This window comes from Marmota marmota, unplaced genomic scaffold (genome assembly GCF_001458135.2).
Source record: "Marmota marmota marmota unplaced genomic scaffold, marMar, whole genome shotgun sequence".
NCBI lineage: Eukaryota > Metazoa > Chordata > Mammalia > Rodentia > Sciuridae > Marmota > Marmota marmota.
Window position 1 is genome coordinate 23,660,550 of NW_026000142.1, and position 22,238 is coordinate 23,682,787.

At 39.6% G+C, this 22,238-nt stretch overlaps 1 protein-coding gene across 7 annotated transcripts in view; it reads right to left on the reverse strand.

Annotated features, from left to right (window-relative positions):
* The window catches only part of Pik3cg (phosphatidylinositol-4,5-bisphosphate 3-kinase catalytic subunit gamma), a 30,745-nt gene extending 16,007 nt beyond the window's left edge, over window positions 1-14,738 (reverse strand). For 2 of the 7 annotated variants that reach the window (XM_015488347.2, XM_048786119.1), the window contains exons 1-7: window positions 14,589-14,727; window positions 10,441-12,447; window positions 7,178-7,243; window positions 6,843-7,068; window positions 5,232-5,335; window positions 2,618-2,764; window positions 792-882 (exon numbers count right to left, since the gene is read on the reverse strand). In XM_015488347.2, the coding sequence (XP_015343833.1) occupies window positions 792-882; window positions 2,618-2,764; window positions 5,232-5,335; window positions 6,843-7,068; window positions 7,178-7,243; window positions 10,441-12,435 (2,629 nt within the window). In that variant the 5' untranslated portion in view covers window positions 12,436-12,447; window positions 14,589-14,727. The other 5 variants (XM_048786116.1, XM_048786115.1, XM_048786114.1 and 2 more) reach the window with 5 other exon arrangements.
* Window positions 14,739-22,238: the final 7,500 nt, after the last annotated feature.

Consider the following 22,238-nt stretch of genomic DNA (forward strand, 5'->3'; position numbering starts at 1 on the left):
GAGACAGGATCTCACAGAGTTGCTTAGTGCCTCGCTTTTGCTGAGGCTGGCTTTGAACTCTTGATCCTCTTGCCTCAGCCTCCCAGTTTTGTGTTTGTTTTTAAATAAATGAGAGGGTTGTTTTCCAGATCTGTGCTTTTTTTTTTTTTTTTTTTAAGAAAGTTGTATGGGATATTCTTGCAGTATCCCTCAATGCAAGGGGAAAGGGTTGGTTTTGATCAGCAGTGAGTAAAGGCAGTTATGTGCTGAGAATAACCTACCTCACCCAGTGCTCTGTGCCTTTTCCTTTTTAAATTATAGGGTCAAATGTAAATGGTTTTGCACTGTTCTCATATCAGAAGCTTATATAAAAGTATGTTTGATTGAAACTAAAATATTAAATGTCTATAAAAGTACCTAAGAGTAGAGTGTGTAATAGTTTTAATAATGTGAATTCTGGAATTTAAAAATAAGTGACAGATCTTTCTGTCTAATTTTAAATGTTATTTGTGAGAGAAAACTTTAATGTGTAATGAAATGAGTTAAAGTTTAGAGGTGAAGTAAAGAGAAGGGAACAAGTTCTTACTGAAATCATTTCCATGTACAGTCACAAGGACTTGAATCATGCGTTCATGTATTTTCAACATATCCATATTAAATTGAGAGGCACATTCACCAGCCTGGGAACATTTTCTTCTTCTTTATATGGATTATGATCCTATTTTTTCAGTTATTAAATGCCTACACCAAGGGAACTATGATCTTTTAAAATTAGCTGAGTGGTATATTCATTTCCTGAGGTAATCACATACCTATTTTGTCCCCAGTTGAAATGCAACCATATGGCAGAAGGCACAAATCCAAAGATTCAGTCTCCCAAATGGACTCCATGATTCGTAGAATCTGGGCATCAAAACAGAAGAGTTTCTATTATATATGTGTGTGTGTGTGTGTGTGTGTATACACACACACACACACACACACACAAGTGTATTTACTTCATATATATTTTTTATCCTTCAAAAAAACAGCAGTCTTATCTGGTAACACAAAATATCTAAGTAAATATAAAATTTTTAAGTAAAAACTACTTTTATTGATCATCTTGGTACTCTCAAATTTCCCCTCATTGCACATCTGTTAATTTCAGTCTGAGATGTACTTTGGATTTCCTCTGGAGTAGGTTTTAGTCATGTTTGATTATCTACCTGTTCAGTATGTTCTACTCTGCCATAGATATTTTCCCACCATAACTCTAATATCCTGACACATATCTATTACTCTAATATCCATAAGACACTCAGGCTAGACCTAAATGACAGTAACAACAATGATGATAATAATAGCTAACATTTATTGGGTGGTTTTTTATGTGTGGTTCTTTCATTAACCTCATATTGGGAATATGATTATTATTCCCTTTCTGCAGGTGAAGGAACAAGACTTAGAGAACTTTCCTTTAGCTGCCAAACTTGTCCCTCAATAATAAACCAAAGGACACAAAAGACAAGAGCAAACTTTCCCTTAAAATGAGAGAAATAACAGACAAATTTTTGTGTTTTTGAATTGCTCATCTTTGAACAATTCAAGAAATCTTACAGATTAATTTGAAATTGAATTAACCTGAAAAAGAATTGAAGGATTTCTTTTTCTTTTCTTTTTAAAAATATTTCCTGGAGGAGACTGGTAGAGGAAGGGATCAGAGGGAGTGAGGATGGAGGAAATGGGAGGTTCTGGGGAATGAAACTGAATAAATTATGTTATGTGCACGCATAAATATATCACAATGAAATCCAAGATTATGTGCAATTATAATGCACCAACAAAATTAATAAAAAACAATGAAAGGAACTAGAAAAAAAAAACACTTCTTGGACAATGCTCATACAATTCTTGACAGAAAGCAAAGCAAGGGTATTATTGTTTCCATGTTAGAAATAAGTAAAAACAGAATCTTAGAATTGAAAACATGATCAGTTCTTAAATAGCTTACTTTTAAGTTAATAGGATTTCTCTATTTCAAATAAACCATATTAAGTTTTAGAAATTGTTACCTATACAATGTTGAGCAAATAAAATCTAGGGAATACAACTTTACAGATTTCTGAAGCTAAAGTTTATACAGGTATGTCAGAAAATATGAAAATGATCAGCATCGATACCTTGGCCATTCAGCTTTGCCCTAATAACATGTTCACTCTGTACAGTTTCTCTTCCCCTGTTCCTCTTCTCTCTCCTTCCCATCAAATCATTCTCTTGAGTTTGTGTATGTGCCTATGAGTGTGTAGATATGTCTATGAATAAACTGGGTGCTGCAGGTTTATGTGGTTACATTTGATGTTACAAAGCTCAGAAGTGGGTGTATGAAAAAGAATCGAGGTGAGGGAGGTGTATCTGGTTTCTTGGGAATGTTGGATGTGCATCTTCAAGAAATGGACAGAACAGTGATGCTCATGGGATTGGGTATCTAACATTCCACAGCCATATTCCTCACACTAAAACTATATTATGTAGCTTTTGAATAGTGTTTATTATGTGAAAGAACAGAATGGGAATGAAATTGGTAGAAGACATGTTTTAAATCTAATAGAGAATTATTTTTTCAGATAATTGAAAATGTTTCTTAACATCAGCCTACCTGTAAAATAAGCATGTCTTGGCGCAGATCATCGCCATGTTTGAAGATGATTCCAATTGTTTCATTGGAGAGGGCTGTAGGATCTGCACATTTAAACTCAAGCCACAGGGGCTTTTTCTTGGAGGCCATCACTTTACATTTTTCAATCTGTAAGAAAGCGGTCACATGTTTCCTACATGCGCTGCATACACATTGTGGAGATACAGATTCTCTGGCAAAGCCTCACTGTAAATAACCAAAACAAAGTCCTAGGAGGGAAATGATTTTCAGTCTTTGGGAAAAATGCAGATGTTCTCACCAAATCTAGAAATGTTTTTTTTTTTTTTTTTGAGGGCAAATTCACCACACTTCAACCAATGGTTCCCAAACTGTGTTCCAAGGAAGCTCAAGGGTCTATGGAGATGCTGATGCCATGAGGTGTGACAGATTCTGCCCTGTGCTTCTCCCACAGGACACTGGTACTCCCACATTCCCTTTAACCCAGAGAAACTTCACTAATATCTATTTATATGTTTGGCCCCCCTCTAAGATTTAGCTTTAAAAAAAACAGTTCTAACGCTACCACAGTATCTAAAAAGCTATTATTGCAGAACCAGATGCAATAGGCCAAACAAGATAAAATTTAACAGAAATTAATGGAAAATTGGGCAGTCAAGTACAACACTCCTCTCTCATCCCTCCACCTGACACACTGAAACAAATTTAAGGTAGAGGAAACGTGATTTGGCATCATTCAAAAATCAAAACTAAAACCAAACAGCATACAAGTTTCAGCCAAAGGTGAATTCTCCATGGATCAAACAATTTTTATTATATTTTATTGGTTCTTTTTAGCCATACAGGACAGTTGAACCCATTTTGATATAACCATACAAGTATGGAATATATCTTATTCTAATTAAGACCCAGTACCTCTCCTTCTCCTTCCCTCTATTGGTCTTTCTGCCATTTACCCATAGTTATTTATTTATTTATTCATTGTTAAATTAATTATTTGTGGATATACATACATGGTGGTGAAATTCACTGATGTGGTCTTTAAAAAGAGCAAACACTTTGAAATCTGTATTAATATATCATAATTCCCAACAAAATTCTAAATGGACAGTAGACGATATATGCTTTTTCTATAGGGCCAATTTACTAGTAACTGCATATAAAATTAATCATGTAAAGGAGGAAGGTTTTCCTTTCTTTGCGGTTTAACCATGATAGGAGTTGCTGTCCTGTCACACACAGCTATAGGACTAGGCAAAATATATGAAATAACTCTTTTCAGACATTGGTGGCAGGCAATGGATGTCTGTGACCCCTGAGAGAAGGAAGACAAATAAAGTGAACCCCTTTTATTGCATCAGTTGACTTCTCAGGACCCTTTTGAGGCTTGACAACAGAGAAAGGCAACCTAGACTGAGTCCATGGGCAAGCAGTCTAGAACATAGCAACTGGAGTCTCAGAAAGAGAGGACAGGAAAAATATTAGTTGAAAAAGTACTAAATGTGATAGGCTATCAACCCCCAAGTCAAAGGTTCAATACTCTCTTGGAGACTCAACATAAAGAAGGCACATCAGATTAAATTTTGTGAAAACCAGTGATTAAATAAATCGTAGAAGAAGCCTACATAAAAATAAAATATATGTTATATAGAGACAGTTAACGATAAGGACAGAGAATTAGCATCAGAAAATATGCAAGCCAGAAGAAAATGAAGAAGAAGAAGAAGAAGAAGAAGAAGAAGAAGAAGAAGAAGAAGAAGAAGAAGAAAAAGAAGTCGTCATCAATCTAAAACTCCTCATTTAGTGAAAATATTTTTTAAAATGAAGATATAATGAAAAGTTTTTAAGATAAACAAATGCTGAGAGAATTTATTAGCAGCAGAACTACATAAAATGTTAAAGGTCAAAGGGAAATGATACCAGCTAGAAAGTCTGGGTCTATGCAAAACAGTGAAGAGTAGCCCAATGGTAATATGGGGGAAAACGTTTTAAAATGGCTTAATCTTTTAAATCTATTTTTGTTTAAAGCAAAAATAATAACAATGCATTTGGGGGTTTATAACACTTGCAGAAGTTAACAGCATGACAAAAAAAAAATACAAAGAATTGGGAGGAGGTTAATAGAAGTGTACCGCTATAAGATTCTACATGTTCACAATGTGGTTTGTTATTTGAATGTAACCAAGGGTGTGTGGTGTTGATCTGAGGACAGATATTTAGATTAATGGGAAAGAACAGAGAGCCTGTATGTAGACTTGCACAAGATTTGTGACTTGAAAGAACTTTTTCCATAATATTTCTTAAAATGTACCTTGATTATTATAGTGGTCATATGGTAGCATATGTTTGTCAAAACTCATTGAATTATACACTTAAAATGCACAAATTTTATTGTACATAAAGGATATCTCCATAAGCTAATCTGAAACAAGATGGAAGGGAAATTACCTGGTTTTGAAGCTTTCAGAAGCTAATGATTATTATCAGAAGCTCGACCACGGACTCTCCAGCTTCCCTGTCTCTATATAAACATCAACTTTTAAGCACTGGACCCTAGAAAGCACTCCAGACATTGCAAGACATATAAACCACACATAAACATCCAAGTGATACCTACCACCAGGGTTCCTGCTTTCAGACCAGGATCATAGGGAACTCTAAAGCTTTTTGGGAGATTAGAATTCTGCAGGGTTTCAAGCTTTTGCTTCAGTTGTGAAATAACTGTAATTGTCAAAAGCACAAAAAAGTTATATGAATTCAAGAAATTACCAATATTATCTACAACATTTCCTGAGGCCATATTTACTTACAGCATTCTATATATTTGGTCTGGGGTGGAGCAGGAGAAGATTGGGTAGAATCCTGCCTTTGAGGAACTAACTACTTGAAGTGGCAAGATAAGTTAGGCTTGCTGTGACAATATAACCAGGCACATGTTTCAAAGTGGGGGATGGAAATATGTGAACATTTGTGGGATAGCACACAAATGCTGTACAGGATATGGGGAGGAGTTTCTGAGGGTAATGATAAGGACTTAATTCTAGTCTTCTTTCCAGCATGTGAAACTTTGAACTGCCATCTGATTTGGGGAACAGACATTTGAAGACAATATTAAATAGTTAGGTTAAAGTTCTGCAAATTCTTTTCAAAAGAGGAAGTTAAGATGTGTATAGAAGATTGATAATCTCAAAAATTTCAAGGCAAAATACATAAATTAAAAATTACTCTATGTACAGCAGATAGAATGGAGGCCAGCACAAACATAAGGTTAATATTATTACTGTTATCATTTTTAGGAGATAGCATTATTTGTGTACTGTGAAAGGGTCAAAGGGAAAAAGTAGATATTTAAAATATTCAAAAGTTTAAAATGTGATTAGGTACATGAGTAAGTGTCTATCATGAGGCACAGTACTAGGTCTAGGTGCAGAAAATCAAGAAATATTCCCTAGTTTCAAGGTTTATACAGCTTATCGGGTCAGAAAGGTGTATTAATGACCATGATTTAATGTGGTATCAACCTGAACTTATGGGACTACAGACAAGAAGTGGTTAAATTTCTTAGGGCAGGCACAGGACTTCTTAGGGTAGGGATAAGAGGACATTGGAAGTGGCTTCATAGAGGAGGTGTCTTGTGTGTGTGTATATATACAAAGGATTATATATATTTATAAATTATTATACATCAATATATAATATGTTACATATTATCTTAATATATAATTCATATAACATTAATATATAACATTATCTATTATTATATACATATATTACTCTGAGATATATGTATGAATAAATGTAAAAATATTTAACATAACTCTTCCAGAATTTATTACCTTAAAAGACTGAACATTTAAAAATGACATATACATTGAAGATAGGGAGGAAAAGGTAAAGATTTGAAAATAACTACTCTTCTATTTTGTGTGTGAAAGTGTTCTTCAAAATTATACCTGACACTACATAATGATTTTTAATTTTCAAAGAGTTTAATGTTTGTTATCATAGCTTTATCCTTAACAATATATGTTTAGTTTTTAAAAGTCATTAACTTATAAAAGGAGAACTTGAAATTACTTACTCCATGCAGACAAGAGAATAAAAAAAAGTGTTCTTGGCTGCCTTTAGGAAACTAAAACTTGGCTTCCCAAAAGAAGAATCATAATGATTCTGGCATTTGGAGATGAAGGCATTTGGAAAGAGAACCAGGAAAATACAGCCGCTCTACCTTGGGAACTGACGTCATACTTCTCAGCAGAGAGTGACTTAATATCAATGGTGACTTTTTGTAACATCTCGATGACTTGGACCTGCTGGGTAAAGTCCTGCAGCATGGCTGTGCCACAGCCCCTCAGATAGGCTTCCAGGATCACGGCGAATCTCTGCTGATAGTGCCTGGACTGAGCGATCTCGCTTCTCAAGAACCAAAACAAGAAGTGACCGATTCTTTTGTTCTGAGGTGGGTACAAGAAGGTCAAAATTATTATGACTAATGCTCTAGGTCTGTCGGTCAATTCTCAGTGACCTAAAATGTGACGCCATTATCAAGGTGGAAGTACTTACCCTTAAGCCACGCTTCAGCAGAAATCTTGCCAGGGCACTGTCATGGTATGGTTCAAATTTGACGGCCTGAAGGAAGAACACATTGGCATTAGTAGGACTGTATTCTATGTTGGTAGGTCAGGAAAAAGGAAATGGAGAAAAACTGGCAATGTGCTTGAGTGGGTCTTTATGGCTAGGGAGATGAGAATCCGATGAGTCACTTGAATCCATTCTTCTAGAAGACTCTTTGGACCAGAATGAACCACTTCCTTAGGATCACAGAGTAGTAACAGAAGTGGGATTAGAGGCCAGACGTCTTAGCTCAGAGTCACATGCTTTTAGTACTTTCAGAAGTGGAGAGGCAGGGGCATTGGCTCCATTAGGGGCTGACCTGATTTATAGGTGGCAGAGAGGAAAGATGGAGATGGCTAGAACAAACCCATGAAATAGAAGAAAGGAGACTTGCTATATGAAAAGGACAATGGCGATTAGTGCATTTAAGGAGAAGAATGTTCTTTAGAAGTGAAAATCCTAAAAACCCTAGAGCTTTCTTTTCAGCATCTCATGGCAAATCGTTGAGCTGTCTCACAGGTTCTCATTGCAAGTAGACAGCAGGTCTAGATCAATCCAGAATAGTCACTACCTGCTGCCACGCTGTGTATATAGAGAGCTTTTACTTTTTCTTTTTTCCCCAGAAAAATCCCTGCTTTTATGTGCTTCCTCAGGTAGAGCTTGCTTTTCATCTCTAGGATTTAGTATTTTTCATGTTGTTGGTTGATTTTTATTTCTTTTGCCATGTTGGAGATCATGCATGCTAGCAAGCATTCTATCACTGAGCTACATCCCAACCCCTAATGTAGAGAATATTGACTTAAGTGATAGCTCTAATTGCTGAAGAAAAAAAGAAAAAACAATAAAATGAAAAAAAAATTAAGTCTCAATGAGTACAGTGCCTCACACATGCCAGAGCTCTTTACCACTGAGCCACAACCCCAGCCCTCCCATAAATATTTATAGTGACAGTTTGGAGTCTAAATGTTTGTTAAATTATTTTCTCTACTTCTTTATAGGTTTAAAATAGTTCATAATTTTTAAACTAACAAGCATAACTGCATATATAAAGTTAGAAGGTATATCTGAGGTGTAAAACTGAAGGAGTTTTAAATTGAATATTTCAGAGTGTTTCTTTTCCAAATACAAACAAGTCTGTTTTTTTTCCCCCTAAGGAACAGGAAGAAATTCCCATTCTAGTTAATATTTTGGTGCCTGGAGTTTTCTTAGTAAGATTCATAATTCTTACTCTGGGTTTGCAATTTGGAAATGATAAATACTAACCATAATGTTTCAATTATAACCCATGCTTTCGAAAATGTTCATGGGTGTGGTCAAATAGGTACCATGATAGCTGTATCTAAGTAAGGCCTTAATTCTGAGAATGTGGTTATTTAGCCACTAGTACTTACTTTAAATACATTTTAAGTTTCTAAACTGAACGTGAGTCTTTCTGACCTTTGTGTTTCACTTCTGTAAAGTCAGCTAGGAGACCATTTTAATTAGGAATGAGTCATTTAGTCTTATGTGAAAATGTCTCAAATAGTTTTACAAATGACTACTCTTCTTCAAATTTAAGACCACAAATTCAATGTTAATATAACTTATTGACCTTTCTCATTTAAAACGTTTCTAAGAAGAACATTATTTATCCTCTAATTTGGGAAGGTTTACTTATAAAAATGACAATGAAAAATAATTCATAGTAGCCTAGGGATTTAGAATAATGGATATACAAATTTGTTTGATGTTAGTTTTGTCATGGAGAGCCAGAACATTGAGGCTCCTTTAATTATTCTAAAATTCTCTACTGTTATGCCAGTATCTGAACTAGTGGGCCAAAAAAAAATAGTGGCCATATTTAATAGATGAAAGTTAGAGCCAAACGTAACATTTCAAGTATCTGATGAGGGAAAGGTGAAGGTTCAAAGTTGAGAATATCCAAAGTGTTTATCAGAAAATTCTAGGGACTTCCCACAAATATTTTTAAAAACAATTTTTTTTAGTTGTAGATGGACACAATACCTTTATTTTACTTATATATTTTTATGTGGTGCTGAGGATCGAACCCAGTGCCTCACACATGCCAGAGCTCTTTACCACTGAGCCACAACCCCAGCCCTCCCATAAATATTTATAGTGACAGTTTGGAGTCTAAAATTTAGCCTGACTTATCCTAAAGATCTTGGGGCAAATATAACTCTGGACTATGTATGCCTGGATTCCTCAGCTGAAATTAAGCATCCCTGGCCCCCTTTTTTTCTCATAATACTCTGTTGTTTTTCCTTGTCACAATCTGTTATTAAACATGTTTGTGTATATACTCATTTAATGTCAGTCTTCTCAGTATGGGTTGTTAAATTAATGAATGGACATGTCTGGGCTCTAAAATGAAATTTATATTCCAATTCATTTATTTCCTTATCTTTTCAAACATTACAACATAATTTGAGAACTGCTAGAGTGAGCAGGAGAACTGCTGCTCCTTAAGTCTTTAACTTCCTAGCTAAACCTCAGAGACATCACTGAGCCTCTCAGGGCCCCAGGGGACATCATGAGAACTGGAGTGGAAACATAGCCCTGGACCTGTCTAAGGAGAGGAGCTTTCAAGACTCTACCCAGCTATGAGCTGTTTTTCTATGAACTGGAGTACTCATGGGGTGGTGGGGGGGGGGGCGGAGAAGATCTCTTTTAGCTCACTCTTTGCAGGCAGTGACAAGGGCAGGGCTTGAAATCAGACCTCCTACATTTGAATTCTGGTCTGCTTCTTTCAAAGTATGTGATCTTGGATTGCTTAGCCTCTTTGTTCCCTAATTTCTTTATGCAAAATATGCAAATACTAATTTGACCACTATCATAGTATTTGGGAGAGTTAAATGAGATAACACACAAAAAGCATGTAAATCACTTGGAAACTTGACATAAGAAAACATTCAATAGGTTGAATCTATCCTTAAAATAATAAATGAGAACAAAGTATTTCCATGGGGCCAATTTTCCTACAAAACAAAATATCATACTGATGTCTTTAAAATGCTTGTCAGCAAACCCTTAAAGACAGTAAAATAATAAATGGAAGCGTTTACTGCTTTTTGAGGTGGCTTCATTAGATCTGTTTTGACCCATCATGAAGCTCAGAACAAAGGGTATCTGATAACAACTGAATGGGGTGCCTGTGTACATGCAAATAAATTCCTGAGGACAGTTCCCTTGATAAAGCCAACATCCCCTACCTGCACCAGCTGCAGCAGGTAATGCAAAACATCATCATCCTCCAAGCTCTCCAGTTTCTGAACTGCAATGGCTCTGACATTTTCATCTGAAAAGTTGCAGTCCAGGAGCTGCATTGTTAACCCAACATCCAAAGCACTTTGATCCCAGACCTCCCTTCTGGCTAACAGTTGGTATGTTTTGGCCACAATTTCTTGCTGTCCCCATTTCACTGAGCTAAATAGCTTAGGATATGCTTTGGGATGCTTCAGGCTTTCATATCTAAAATGCCAGAGCAATTCTTTGTCCTCTGCTGTGAGGGGATTAAGTGGATCAGTGGCTATGATTGCCTCTAGTTGCTTTCGAAGCTGGTTGGGCATTTCAGCTCGAACTCGGTCACCTTCGGGGTCAGGAGTGGGCCGATGCTTAGGCAGGGCTATTGGGTGACAGTAATTGTCCAGAAGAATGGAGATGGACATTGAGTTCTCTTTGTCTGGGTTGGTGGCGGATGTGAGCTTGTCCGCATTAAAGCTCCCTTGGTCTTCTCCCTTCCCAGATATCTGCCACATGTGAAGCACATATTCCCCATGGCGCAGGAGGAACCTGTGGTCTATCAGTAGCAGGTTTACATAGTAAAGAAGCTGAGCTTTGCCCTTGGACTCTGAACTGGGAGTCTCTGCGGAGGCTTTGCCTGACAGTGCAGGAGCTTTGCCACAGAATATCTGGAGGTTCAGTAGAGCCCCTTTGGGCAAGTCTTTGATTTTGATACTGAACTCGAGCCATACATTCCAGAGCACCTCCTCTGTGAAGGGTTTGGGGCTGGTTCTCCTTTGACAAAGAACTTGCTGCCCATGCTGGATGTTTGCTTCCACAAAAACTGTGAGGTCTGCATTTCGGGGTAGGACAGGAATATCAATGCCTCTGATCTTGACCCTGAACTTCCTGTCACAGTCCCACAGGGATACAGTAAACACACTCTCATGATCCTTGCCATGGATGGTCAGCTGCTCATGGTAGCCGGTGACTCCGGTGCAGTCATCTACCAGTGGCCACTCTTCTTTTCTCACCTCGTCCAGGGCTGGGTCCGGAGGCCTGTCCAGCACTAGGTGAATCTCTTCTCCATTCTTAAGGCAGTGCCTAATCCATTGGAAGTTCTTGATGGGTGTTTCACCAACCAGGTACTCATCCCGGCCACAGACACGCAGCACGAAATCCTGCTCATTTTGGCTTTCGGGGATGTCCATCAGTGACTTCTTTTTGGCCATCTTGGTGAAGAAACTCTGGAGGATGGCACCTGGGGTGTCATCAGCTGAGACCTTGATGGTCTGGCTGGTCGTGCTGCGATGGATGACAATGAAGATGCAGTTGTTGATAATCTTCCTTGACAGGTACTCAGGGAGGGGCTTGGATGTCACCCAGGGGTGCATGGCGTAGAGCCTGGCATCGCGACTTGCCACCTCTGCCATGCGAGGTGTGACCAGGCGGCGGCGTGTGAACTCCAGCTCGTCGTCATGCACGTTGCTGATGTCAGTGACGTCGTAGCCGATGAGGGCGGTGAGCTGCTGCTGGAAGGCCAGGGTCTCCTCGGAGGGCGCATGCCGCTGTACTACGTGGATCTGACCTGGGCTCTTATTCAGCATCTTCCAGTACCGCAGGCAGTCCAGGGTCTGCACCACCTGGTACTTGTCATAGATCTCGTACCACTGTCCCTTCTTCTGGTAGAGCAAGATGAAGTGGTCCGGACCCAACCGGTGGTAGAAGTCCGCGGCCACACTAGTCTCCATTGAGCGCAGCCATACCTGGGCTTTCATCTGCTCCACGTTGCCATGCCCCGCCACGTGCAGCAGCGCGGTTTCAGGAATCTTGGTGTCCCGCTGGCTGGTGGGCAGCACGAACTCAATGGGGATGAGCTCCATAGAGGACAGGCTGGCCGCCACACTGCGTGGCTTCATTCTCCGACGCCTGCGGAGGTTGTCCTCTCTCAGAATCACCGGCTGCTCATAGTTCTCCAGCTCCATGCCCTACACAGTCTGGGGGCAGAGAAACAGAGGCCTTGGTCACAAGAAACGCTTTTCCCTTTCTGTTTCCTACAAGATGGTAGAAGAGAAGGTGTAGTAGATTGACATGCACCCGAGGACCCAGAGGGACGGTGTACTTCAAGTTGGATGCAGCACAGCTTTTAAGAGCTTGGGCCTGTGAGTTAAGGCATGAGAATCTTGGCCCGGCGGCCACTATCTATTTAAGTGACTTGGACTATTTAATTTCTGAGCCCGTTTCTAATCTGTCAGATTGGTTGGTAATACCTCAGAGGGTGGAGGTGAAAGTTACATAAGGAGGTATACATTTTTGTATGGACAGTGGGCCTATGATTCCCACTCATCAATCATTTTCTCTACTTTTGTATGTATTCGAATTTTTTTTAATTAAAAAAGAAATATTCCAAAGAATCATCTAGTACAGTGTCTGACTTAATAGCTCAAAATTGTAATTTTTGTTAAACATACTCAAACATACAGATAAGTAAAACAATACAGTTAAGGATCAAGTTCAAGTTTGCAAGGTGCAACTGAAACATCTCACTTTAAAAACAAGCCCTAAACTTTTTCCTTTGTTCAGTCTCACACTTCTCCTCTAACCCAGACACCTTACCCAACCTCACTTCATGTTCTCTATTTTCAAACTGTCTGGACCTGCTACTCCCTAGTCAACTTCCTGTCTTTCTTTTTTCTTTTCTTTTTTTTTTCTTACCTCTCCTCTAAGAATGGTAGTCATTTCATTCATAAAATTCAAAAATACCAGAAATAGTAAAGTTGCAATCAAGACCATTTAAAGGTATGTAAAATTTTGAATCACGAAATGTGTAAGTGTTCTAGCCATCAGCCCTTTTAGATTAAATTGCCTAATTTAAACATCTAACATAAACATCCTAATATAAACATCTACTAGGCACTTTTAACTCTGTACCAATTCACTTGGTCTGGCTCTGCTTTTGATAGTGGAGGGACCCCAGAATGGGAGGCAAAATTTCTGGACTCCAGTAACCTACTATTTTGACCCTAAATGATTACTTAACTTTTTTTTTTTGCTCTAATCTTTCTATTAATATGTCAAGAATTCACAAATATACTCCCAGTAAATTATCCATTTTCAACAAGCAGTTAATGAAAACCTCCTCTTGACAAAGCATTTAAATATAAATATGACATACCATAGTAAGAAAGCCTTCTAATATTTGAAATTCTATAAGTATTAAAATTGAAAGAGGAATAATTAGGTATTTTAATATTTAATATCACTACCTGGTAATACATTATATTCTAACTAAGACTCACTATTGAAATAAAAAACAGTTTCTCAGAAAATATCATTCACTCTTAAATAACTAATATTAATGAGACTCATGACAATTTATTCCCTTAAGAAATAGTAGGGGAATTGATATTTACCAAAAAGATGGTATATGTTTTTGATTAAAAGCTAAAAAAGTGAGTTTCATTAGTTCTTAAATTATGTTAACTTAAGTTAACTTGGCTTAACTTATTTTTAAAGTCAATATTACCTGCCTTAAAATATAATGAAGTTATACTTAGTAAATGAAATCAAGACAGCCCCAAGGAACTCTCTCTTGTAACTTAAAACACCCATTTTGAACTTTTGCTACATTATAGAATAAGAAACAAAGAAGAGAATTGTAAGGTAGATTGCTATTGACACTAACTTGAAATGAAACTGGCCAAGTTAGGCAGCATACAAATACATGGCCATATCTCCTTCAGTGATACCAAACAGGCTGAGCAAATACTCACTGGATTTCTTCATGGTTGAGGCTATGATGTTTTCTTCTCTTATAAAAAGATGTTAGAAACACTATAAGTTCAGTCATTTCTACATGCATTTGTAAGAATATGAAGCCTGGTTGGCAGAGGCTCCCAGGCCCTCCCTCTTCCTCCCAAACAAAAACAAAAAAGAATCCATGCACCTGCAAACTATTGCCGGAACCTTGTGGATATCCACAGTCTAGGTTGGACCAGACAATGAAACTCGGACATCCAGTGGTAGGATCATCTGAAGAACCGACAACAGTTCCAGATAAAAATATTCTAGCTGAGAAGGAAGTGTCTCTATTTCGAGTCAGACCCAACAGAAAGCAAAAAATAGAAGGAAGCAATACCTGATAGAGCAGCGGAGGCGATGATGCTGAAGGATCATTTGTTTAATTTTTGAAAACAAAACAAATTCAAACCTACCCAGTGTGCCTCTCAACTCTTCCGCTTTTCTGGGGCTCCCTTCATATCCAGATGCAGAGGAAGTGTTGCAGTTACCAGGAAGGAAGTTTTAACCAAGTTGATTATAAGTGTGATTGCTCATTTTAAAAGTGTCAGAAATGCATTTCCTGCTATAGCACAGAGACAGCGAGGGAGAGCGAGCGAGAGAGTGAGCAGCGTCTGCCTTATTTTCTTTTTACTCTGAATTAATTTTTCAAAACTTGTGATAGACTGAGACAAATTAAAATTATAGAGATCCAAATAAGAAATATACATGAGACACAAATAAATGAAATATTTTTGTGACTAGTTAGAAGTAGATGAAAAGGCCTCACAGCTGCAATCGTAGATAACTTGTTGGGGAGAGTTGTAAGAACTGAATTAGACCTGTTACTCTTATGGAAATTCACATAAACTCTGGTTCATGAGATATAACTGAGGGATAGGGGAAGAGAAACCTAGTGATCTAGAGGACTGAGTTATCAAGCTGGGCGTTTTCAAAGGCAGTGTCTGGGAGCTCACTTCCTCAGTGTGGTGAGAGATTTCTCTATTATTTTTTTTTTTTCAGAGAATTTAGAGCCCAAAATATCATGGGCTCAAACTGAAAGTCCTGCAGAGTGTGTGTGTGTGTGTGTGTGTGTGTGTGTGTGTTGGTGGATGTTGAGGGTGGAAGCTTACTGTGAACAATGGTTGCTTGACTGAAGACAAAATAGGAGGTTTCTTGGTATCCTTGGGAAACAGGGGAGCTGAAGACTGCCATAGAGGAAGGCCGGCAGTCAGTGGGAGATGGCTTTTGGTTCCCATGGGAATGCAGAACAACAGAAGAGTCCTCCTAAGTCAATTTTTAGAGCAATTCTATATCCTCCAGATTAACTCAATTTCTTCAAGGACCCCCATGCCCACTTGGATCCTGAATGAGGAGTGCTCCTTCCTGTACATCCCAGGTTCTAAAGTTTATCCTCCAAGTTGGGCTTTCATGGACTATAGTTGGGCTTTAGAAATAACTAGAAGAATGGAGTTGGCCTCCTAAGTCTCTTGGAAGTATATAATTAAGAGTTCCTTGAATTACTCAGCTATCAAGATAATTGATTGTTTGACCTGTTCTGTGTCTTTTCACATAGAACCCCTGAGATCTTTACTTTTTGATAATACTCCAATAATTGACATCACCAGGTGAGACACTTAATTCAAAGGTTGCCTCCCAAATATTTAGAGGGGACTTAGCAGCTTCCCAAAGTATATTCCTATATAAGAATATTCCCTTAGGAGGCTGACAGCTTTAGGAAGCTCAAGACTTTTTTTTTTTTTTTTTAATTTGGTTTGAGGGAAAACCACCCCTCTCTTGTCATCAAGTCACAATGTAAAAGCTTACCAAGCTGTGTTTCACTGTGTGTGGGACAGTTCATGGGAGTCTGTGAGGTGGAACGTGGGTTTTGGATAGGAGGGTTAACTTCAGAAGGACCATGAGGTTGGCCAGTTCTGCCCCCAAGCCATTCTTTCCCTGGCCTGCTGACACTAAACACACACACACACACATACAAGCGCACGCACACATACACACACACACACACACACACACGTCTTTTCCCAGACGTGCTAGACTCAGGCTCCTGGGTCTCCTTGCTCCTGAAGGAACTATTTGGTTAAATTCAATTATGCAACTTTGTTGGTGGTTTGAAATTAAAACTACCCTGATCTTCCCCCAATCCTGATATAGCCACCAAAATTTGACTATACGTAGTGAGAGTTCCCAGGGAGAAGTAAAGGTCAATGTCTCCATCTGGTATGTGGGTATTTACATCATGCCAGGGTTGTCTTCATTAATAAGAATATTTTATTCCCAGAGTTTTTAGGTTAGAAGACCCCCTAGGCCTCATCATTGTTTTGTTTACTAATATGTTTCTTATTTTTCCCTTCTGTGAATCTCCATGAATCTAGCACGGTATTTTACATATGGTAGATACGTAAGTTATTTTGGTTAAAAAAAGTAGAGTCTGACCTTTTATATCACATTCAACCATCATACAAATGACAAGATAGAACACATTAGAAAACAAAAGTGTGATAGGAGGTGTCCATGATAGAGAAAAAGATAAAGAATTAGTTGTTTGTGCAGTTGGGCATGGTGTCACATGCCTGTAATTCTGGGAGCCAGGGAGAAAGATGATATATTTCAGGCTAGCCTCAGCAACTTAACCTTAGCCACGCCTTAGTAATTTAGGAAGACTCTGTCTCCAAAAAATAAGATATAAAAAATAAAAATAAAAAAAGAAGCCTGGGGATGTAGCCCAGTAGTAAAGTACTCCTAGGTTTAATCCCCAATATCCCCTCAAAAGAGAATTAGCTATTTGCTATGAGGAAGGCTCTTTGCAGTGACCTTCAGAGAGATTATTTATGGTCTAATTAGAGAAACAAAACACGCAGATGCATTTCTTTTCATCATGCAGTTGAAAAAAACTGTGTGCCGTGTGATAGTACATATAGTCCCGGTGGTTTAACTATATTACATAACTGTCATTATGCAATCCAAAAGTTTTATTGGAGGAAGTAACTTCTGGTGGGATTCTTAAAGTTCTATTTTAAATATGGAGGGGAAAGCCCAGGATTCAAGGCAAAAGTAATCACAAGGCAAGTCAATACCCTAGTACTCCAGGCCAAAAGATATTTGGGGATAGTAAACAGATTAGTTGACTGAAATGGACAGTTTGTGGAAAAGAGAAGAAGGGGCTATGGGGAAAGTATACGCTTTCCAGACTTATCTCTTGGCACATATAAATGGTAACAACATGTGTTGGCACATTGAGGCAAACTGAAGAGGCTCCTCCTAGCATGCAGTAATGCCTGTACCTCCAAAGGCTCCCCAAACCCTTGGAGTACATTGATTGCAAAGATCTTTAACTGATCATTGTTCCTGAGTGGAATAGCTGTCTGACTTAGTCATGTGGGTACCTCTCAGCTTGAAAAAGCACTAGATCCATCTTTTCACATTCTTTAGCAGGTTGTTTATAAACAAACAAAAATGAAAAAAGGCATTTTAATCTAATACAGTTTAGCTCATATTCATGCCTTGCTTTGTTGTCTGGGCACAAAAAGAAACCTTTTTAAAGCTGTGTATCATATTTTCTGGCCTGGATTTGATAAGATCAAAGAGAAGCATCTGGTATTATAGAAGCACCAGCATCATTCATCTTTAGGTGTAACATGTGCCAGTTCATCTCTCTCAGCTTCTTCATCTACCAAAAGGATAACAACCACCCTACTTATCTTCTAGGAAGTTGCTATAAATCTTCAGTTTTCAACGGAACAAAAACTTATCTAGCTGTACTATGAAAGATATTGTGTAGATGCTCTAGAGGACATGCAATTCTGGGTGTCACACATCAGCACAACATACAGAGGAAGAAGAGGCCAGGTCATCTTGTGTGCTTTTTTTCAGAGAAAGGAAACTTTTCCCAGAAGCCTCCTGGCTTCCATTATGGCTCTGGCTAGAATTGTGGCAAGTGCCCATCCATACCTCAGTCAATCAATGGGAAAGTGGATAGAATTATGAGATTGGTCTTAGCTATTCAGAATGTACCCCCTGCATTCTCAGCTGGCCAGGGAATGTTATATACCAGAACAGAACGTCAGGGCTCTGACAGTAAGAACAAAGGCAGCCTTGGAGACCACTGGGGAGGCAGGTTATTAGCCTGTGGGTAGAGAGGAGCACTGCAAATTCTGAGAAAAGAGGCTACAGGAAATCAGTCATTGTCAACACAACCGCAGGAATCTATAGCCAGGTCCAGGTGCCTACGGAACATTCTACTTCATTTTCCATTCTTATTAGCAGACTCTGGCCATTCACTACACTTTTCTTAGATTTCTCTATTCAGTTAATTTTTGCTAACATAGTTTAGGAAGCACTTCAGAAATTTCCAGAAATGTTTTTTTTTTTTTTCCTGTAGATTGACTTTTAAAAATCCAATTCCTTATGTACGTTGGACCCTTTATGGCCTATTCTGCTTCATCTTTCAAATCACCTCCATAATGGAATGAAACTGATCTCACTCTTGCTGGGCTCCTCTGCATTATGTGCTTCTGTGTGCTGCTCCCTCTGTTCCCTTCCCTCCATTCTTCACTCTCCTCTACCTTTCTTTCTCTACTCCCCTCAGCCATTTAGTCAACTCCTGCTTTTTCAATAGATTGAGTGACTTCCTCTGGGAGAGATTTCTGGGTTGGGAAAGCATAGGGTCAGGACCACAATAATAATAATCGTGTCATCACCACAAGCACAAATTCTTTTATGGCTCTTTCCATGGGTCTTACATAGTTCTGAGCACTTTAAAACTTATTCATTTAATTCTCATATCATCTCAAGGAGAGGATATTACAGTGATCCTCATTTGCAGACTGAAGCATGGCACAGAGAGGTTACATGGCTGTCCTGGGTCCCACAGCTTGTCAGTGGCAGTCATCATAATGCTCCTCCCAGGGTTGAACAGCTGTGCACTGGGCTGCCTCCTACACCAGTCACTTGAGAGACTGCTATGTTCATTATTCCTCTATTACTCGGGGCTCTGCGCATATGAAGATAGGGCCTTGATAGGTCACTTGTATAGAATGTCTCCTTTTTTGAAAATCTTTGCATTTACAGGAATATTGAGTGATATTCCCAAAGTTGTCCAGACCAACCAAGATCCAGACAGAGCCCTTCCCTTCTATGTAACCACCTGACCTAAAGCCCTGCAATCTCCCTCATTTTCAATCATCAGAATGGGGAACTTGGGAGAAAAATAGTCTGTGGCGTGTGGAACTTGGGAAGAATCCCACTTTAACTACCCTAAGGTCTTGCCTGCCCTTTATTGCCCTTCTGTTGATCCAATCTATTAGTTGTCCTCAGGTTCTCTTATTGACTGAAATTTAGGACCAAAGACTGCTGGTACCATGTCCTTGTGAGCAAGAACTTCTGCTTTATAACGACTTCTCCAGACCCATTTCTGGGGCCCTGGTTCGAGTTATCTGCAGACTGCCAAGGGTTTTTATGTCTCTGCTCACACAACTACACAGTCACCTACCTACCTGCCTCGACCTCCTTTCCCGAGTATGATGCTGCCAGAGAGGAAGCAGTAAGGGAGGGAAGTTCCCAAATCAAGGATGGCTCCTTCCATCATGGGGTTTTTCCTGTTCGGGTGCATTGTAGAGGGTCCAAACCTCGAGGAAGACTTAGGGGACCAGTTTGGATGGAGCCTGCTCTCAAAGCTCTGGTCCTGAGGCCTCAGGTGACATTATAACATGGGAGTTGCTTGCAACATTGTTCCTTCCTAAGCCCTGTGTTCTCAGCTTGGAATCTGGCAGGAGTCACATCCCGCTGGAAAGAAGCCCAGAGGATGCCCCGCCTCTCCAGGTTCAGAGAAAGGGCGCAGAGTGCGGGCCCCGCGGGGTCGACCCGGGCTGGAAGCGGATGGTGGCGCTGCGGGAGCGGTCCTCTTTCCTGGCCCGCGGGAGGGCGACGCCTGGGCGGCGAGCCCATAGCTCTGCACAGCGCGGTGCGGCAGACGGTCGGGGACCTCGCGGCCCGGCTGCCATTCACCTCTGCGGGCACCTGGTCGACCCCCAGCCAGGGGCCTCAGCGGGACAGGGACCTTCTCTGCGGGTCTTGCCCTGAGCTGTACCTAGAAGCCCTGTTCGCCTTCAAAGCCTGGCCGACGTTTTCTGGAATTACCCTTTGTGTGAAGCTGTTTAATCACAGCAGACTGTTTTGCAGATCGGGAAATGCCTTGTTGAGTGTGTCCCGGTGAAGACTTGGGTTCCCCGAGATGTGTCCCCCTCCTGTGACTGTGTCCCATTGTTTTTTAAACAGATGCCGGGGCAGTCTCCCTTCCCAGTGTCTTTTTTTTTTTTTTTCTCCCCGTCTCTGCTTTCGCCTTCTTCAAAAAATACTATGTAAGGGCTTGAAGGGGAGGGGTTTCTGGGCAGCTGGTTCTGTGGTTTCTTAATGGGATGCTGACTTCACGGGCTATTAATTTGCAAAATCCATCAAACTGCACATGTGATGGCCACTTTTCTGTATGTATGTTTCATGTCAACAGAGAGTCAAAAAAGTTTTGCCTAAAGTTATTTTTACTCAAAAAAAAAAAAAAAAAAAAACAACAAAAAAAAACCCTAAAAGTTAAGCTATTTCTTATGCTTTCTTACACAAGATTGTTTTCCCGTGTTCTTGGTAGGCTCCTCTCTGTGTGAATCTTGATGTTTCAGGGACAGGCCAATTCTGGACTGTTGTGTCTGCCACTCACAAGCTCTGATCTCTGCCCATTTGCTCATCTTTCTGTTAGCTGGAGGGCTCTGGCCTACGCAGAATGTCATAAAGGAAGCATGGTTACCTTCAGACTCATTTGGAAGGAAAGGGGTCCTCCCCTTCAAGCTGATGTTGTGGAATTGCGTTTACTTATTCATTGACTTGAGCATTCATTCCCATTTGCTCACAAATTCATATGACATTTATTAGCATATCTTTTATGTGCTGGCACATGAAGTTCCTGTCTGCAAGGAACTTGCTACTTAGTTGGACAGTTTGCCTATCATCATCACCAAGCCTGGAACATAGGATGTGCCCTCAGAGCTGTACAGGGAAAGGGCTGTAGGCGTTTGGAGCAGGATGCTGTCATTCCCAGCTGAGCCTTCCAGAGGGAAAGCCTTGGTGAGAGTGGCAGGGAGAGCGGTGATAGAATTCGAGTAGGCAGAGGTGATGGAAAAGAGCTTTCTAACAGAGAGAATTGTGTAAGGCAGTCAGAGCTTAAAAGAACTAAGTTCACCTAAGAAAGGCCAAGAGAGGATGGCTTATGGCTAAGTCATGGGGTTCCTGAGAGAACCAAGGCAAGAAGCAGAATCTTTATGTTGTTAAATTGTTACAAAGAAACAAATTGAACAGGGTGGGAGTGGAAGTAGGGGGCCTCTTACACTTACACCAAGGCCACCTCTGTTTGCTTTCTTAAATTAACGGCTTTGTTAAGGTTTACTTAATATACCGTGTGTCTGTATAGTCCCTCCCCAACCTTGACATAATTCTCTGAGACGAATATATTTGTTAGCATATGCCACGTGCTAATCACTATAGCAACTCTCCAAGTGCTCTTTCTCTCTCACCTTGCTGCTTAGTGCACATAGGATAGGGGAGATGCTGTTCTACACATTTATTGGAAGCCTCCCTCCCTCCAACTGTGGTTCTGCTCTCCTCTTGGGCCTTGAGTCCTCCATTGAGTCTGAGAATGACTCACACCTCATACCTACTTTCCATCGGCCAAAACTCTGATACATAACCCATCTAACCATAGGGGTGGCCAGAAATAAAGCCTATTCATATATTCACAGGGACAAAGAGAATAGGTTTGTCATGGGAAGTTATACTCCATGTAGATATAATATGTCAAATACATTCTACTGTCATGTAAAACTAAAAAGAACAAATAAAAAAATAAGAAAATAGGTTTGGTAAAACTCATAGCATTATGGTTACCATGTTATAGATAATAACACTTCAATGAGGACAATAAAATCTAAGCATTATCATACATTTAATT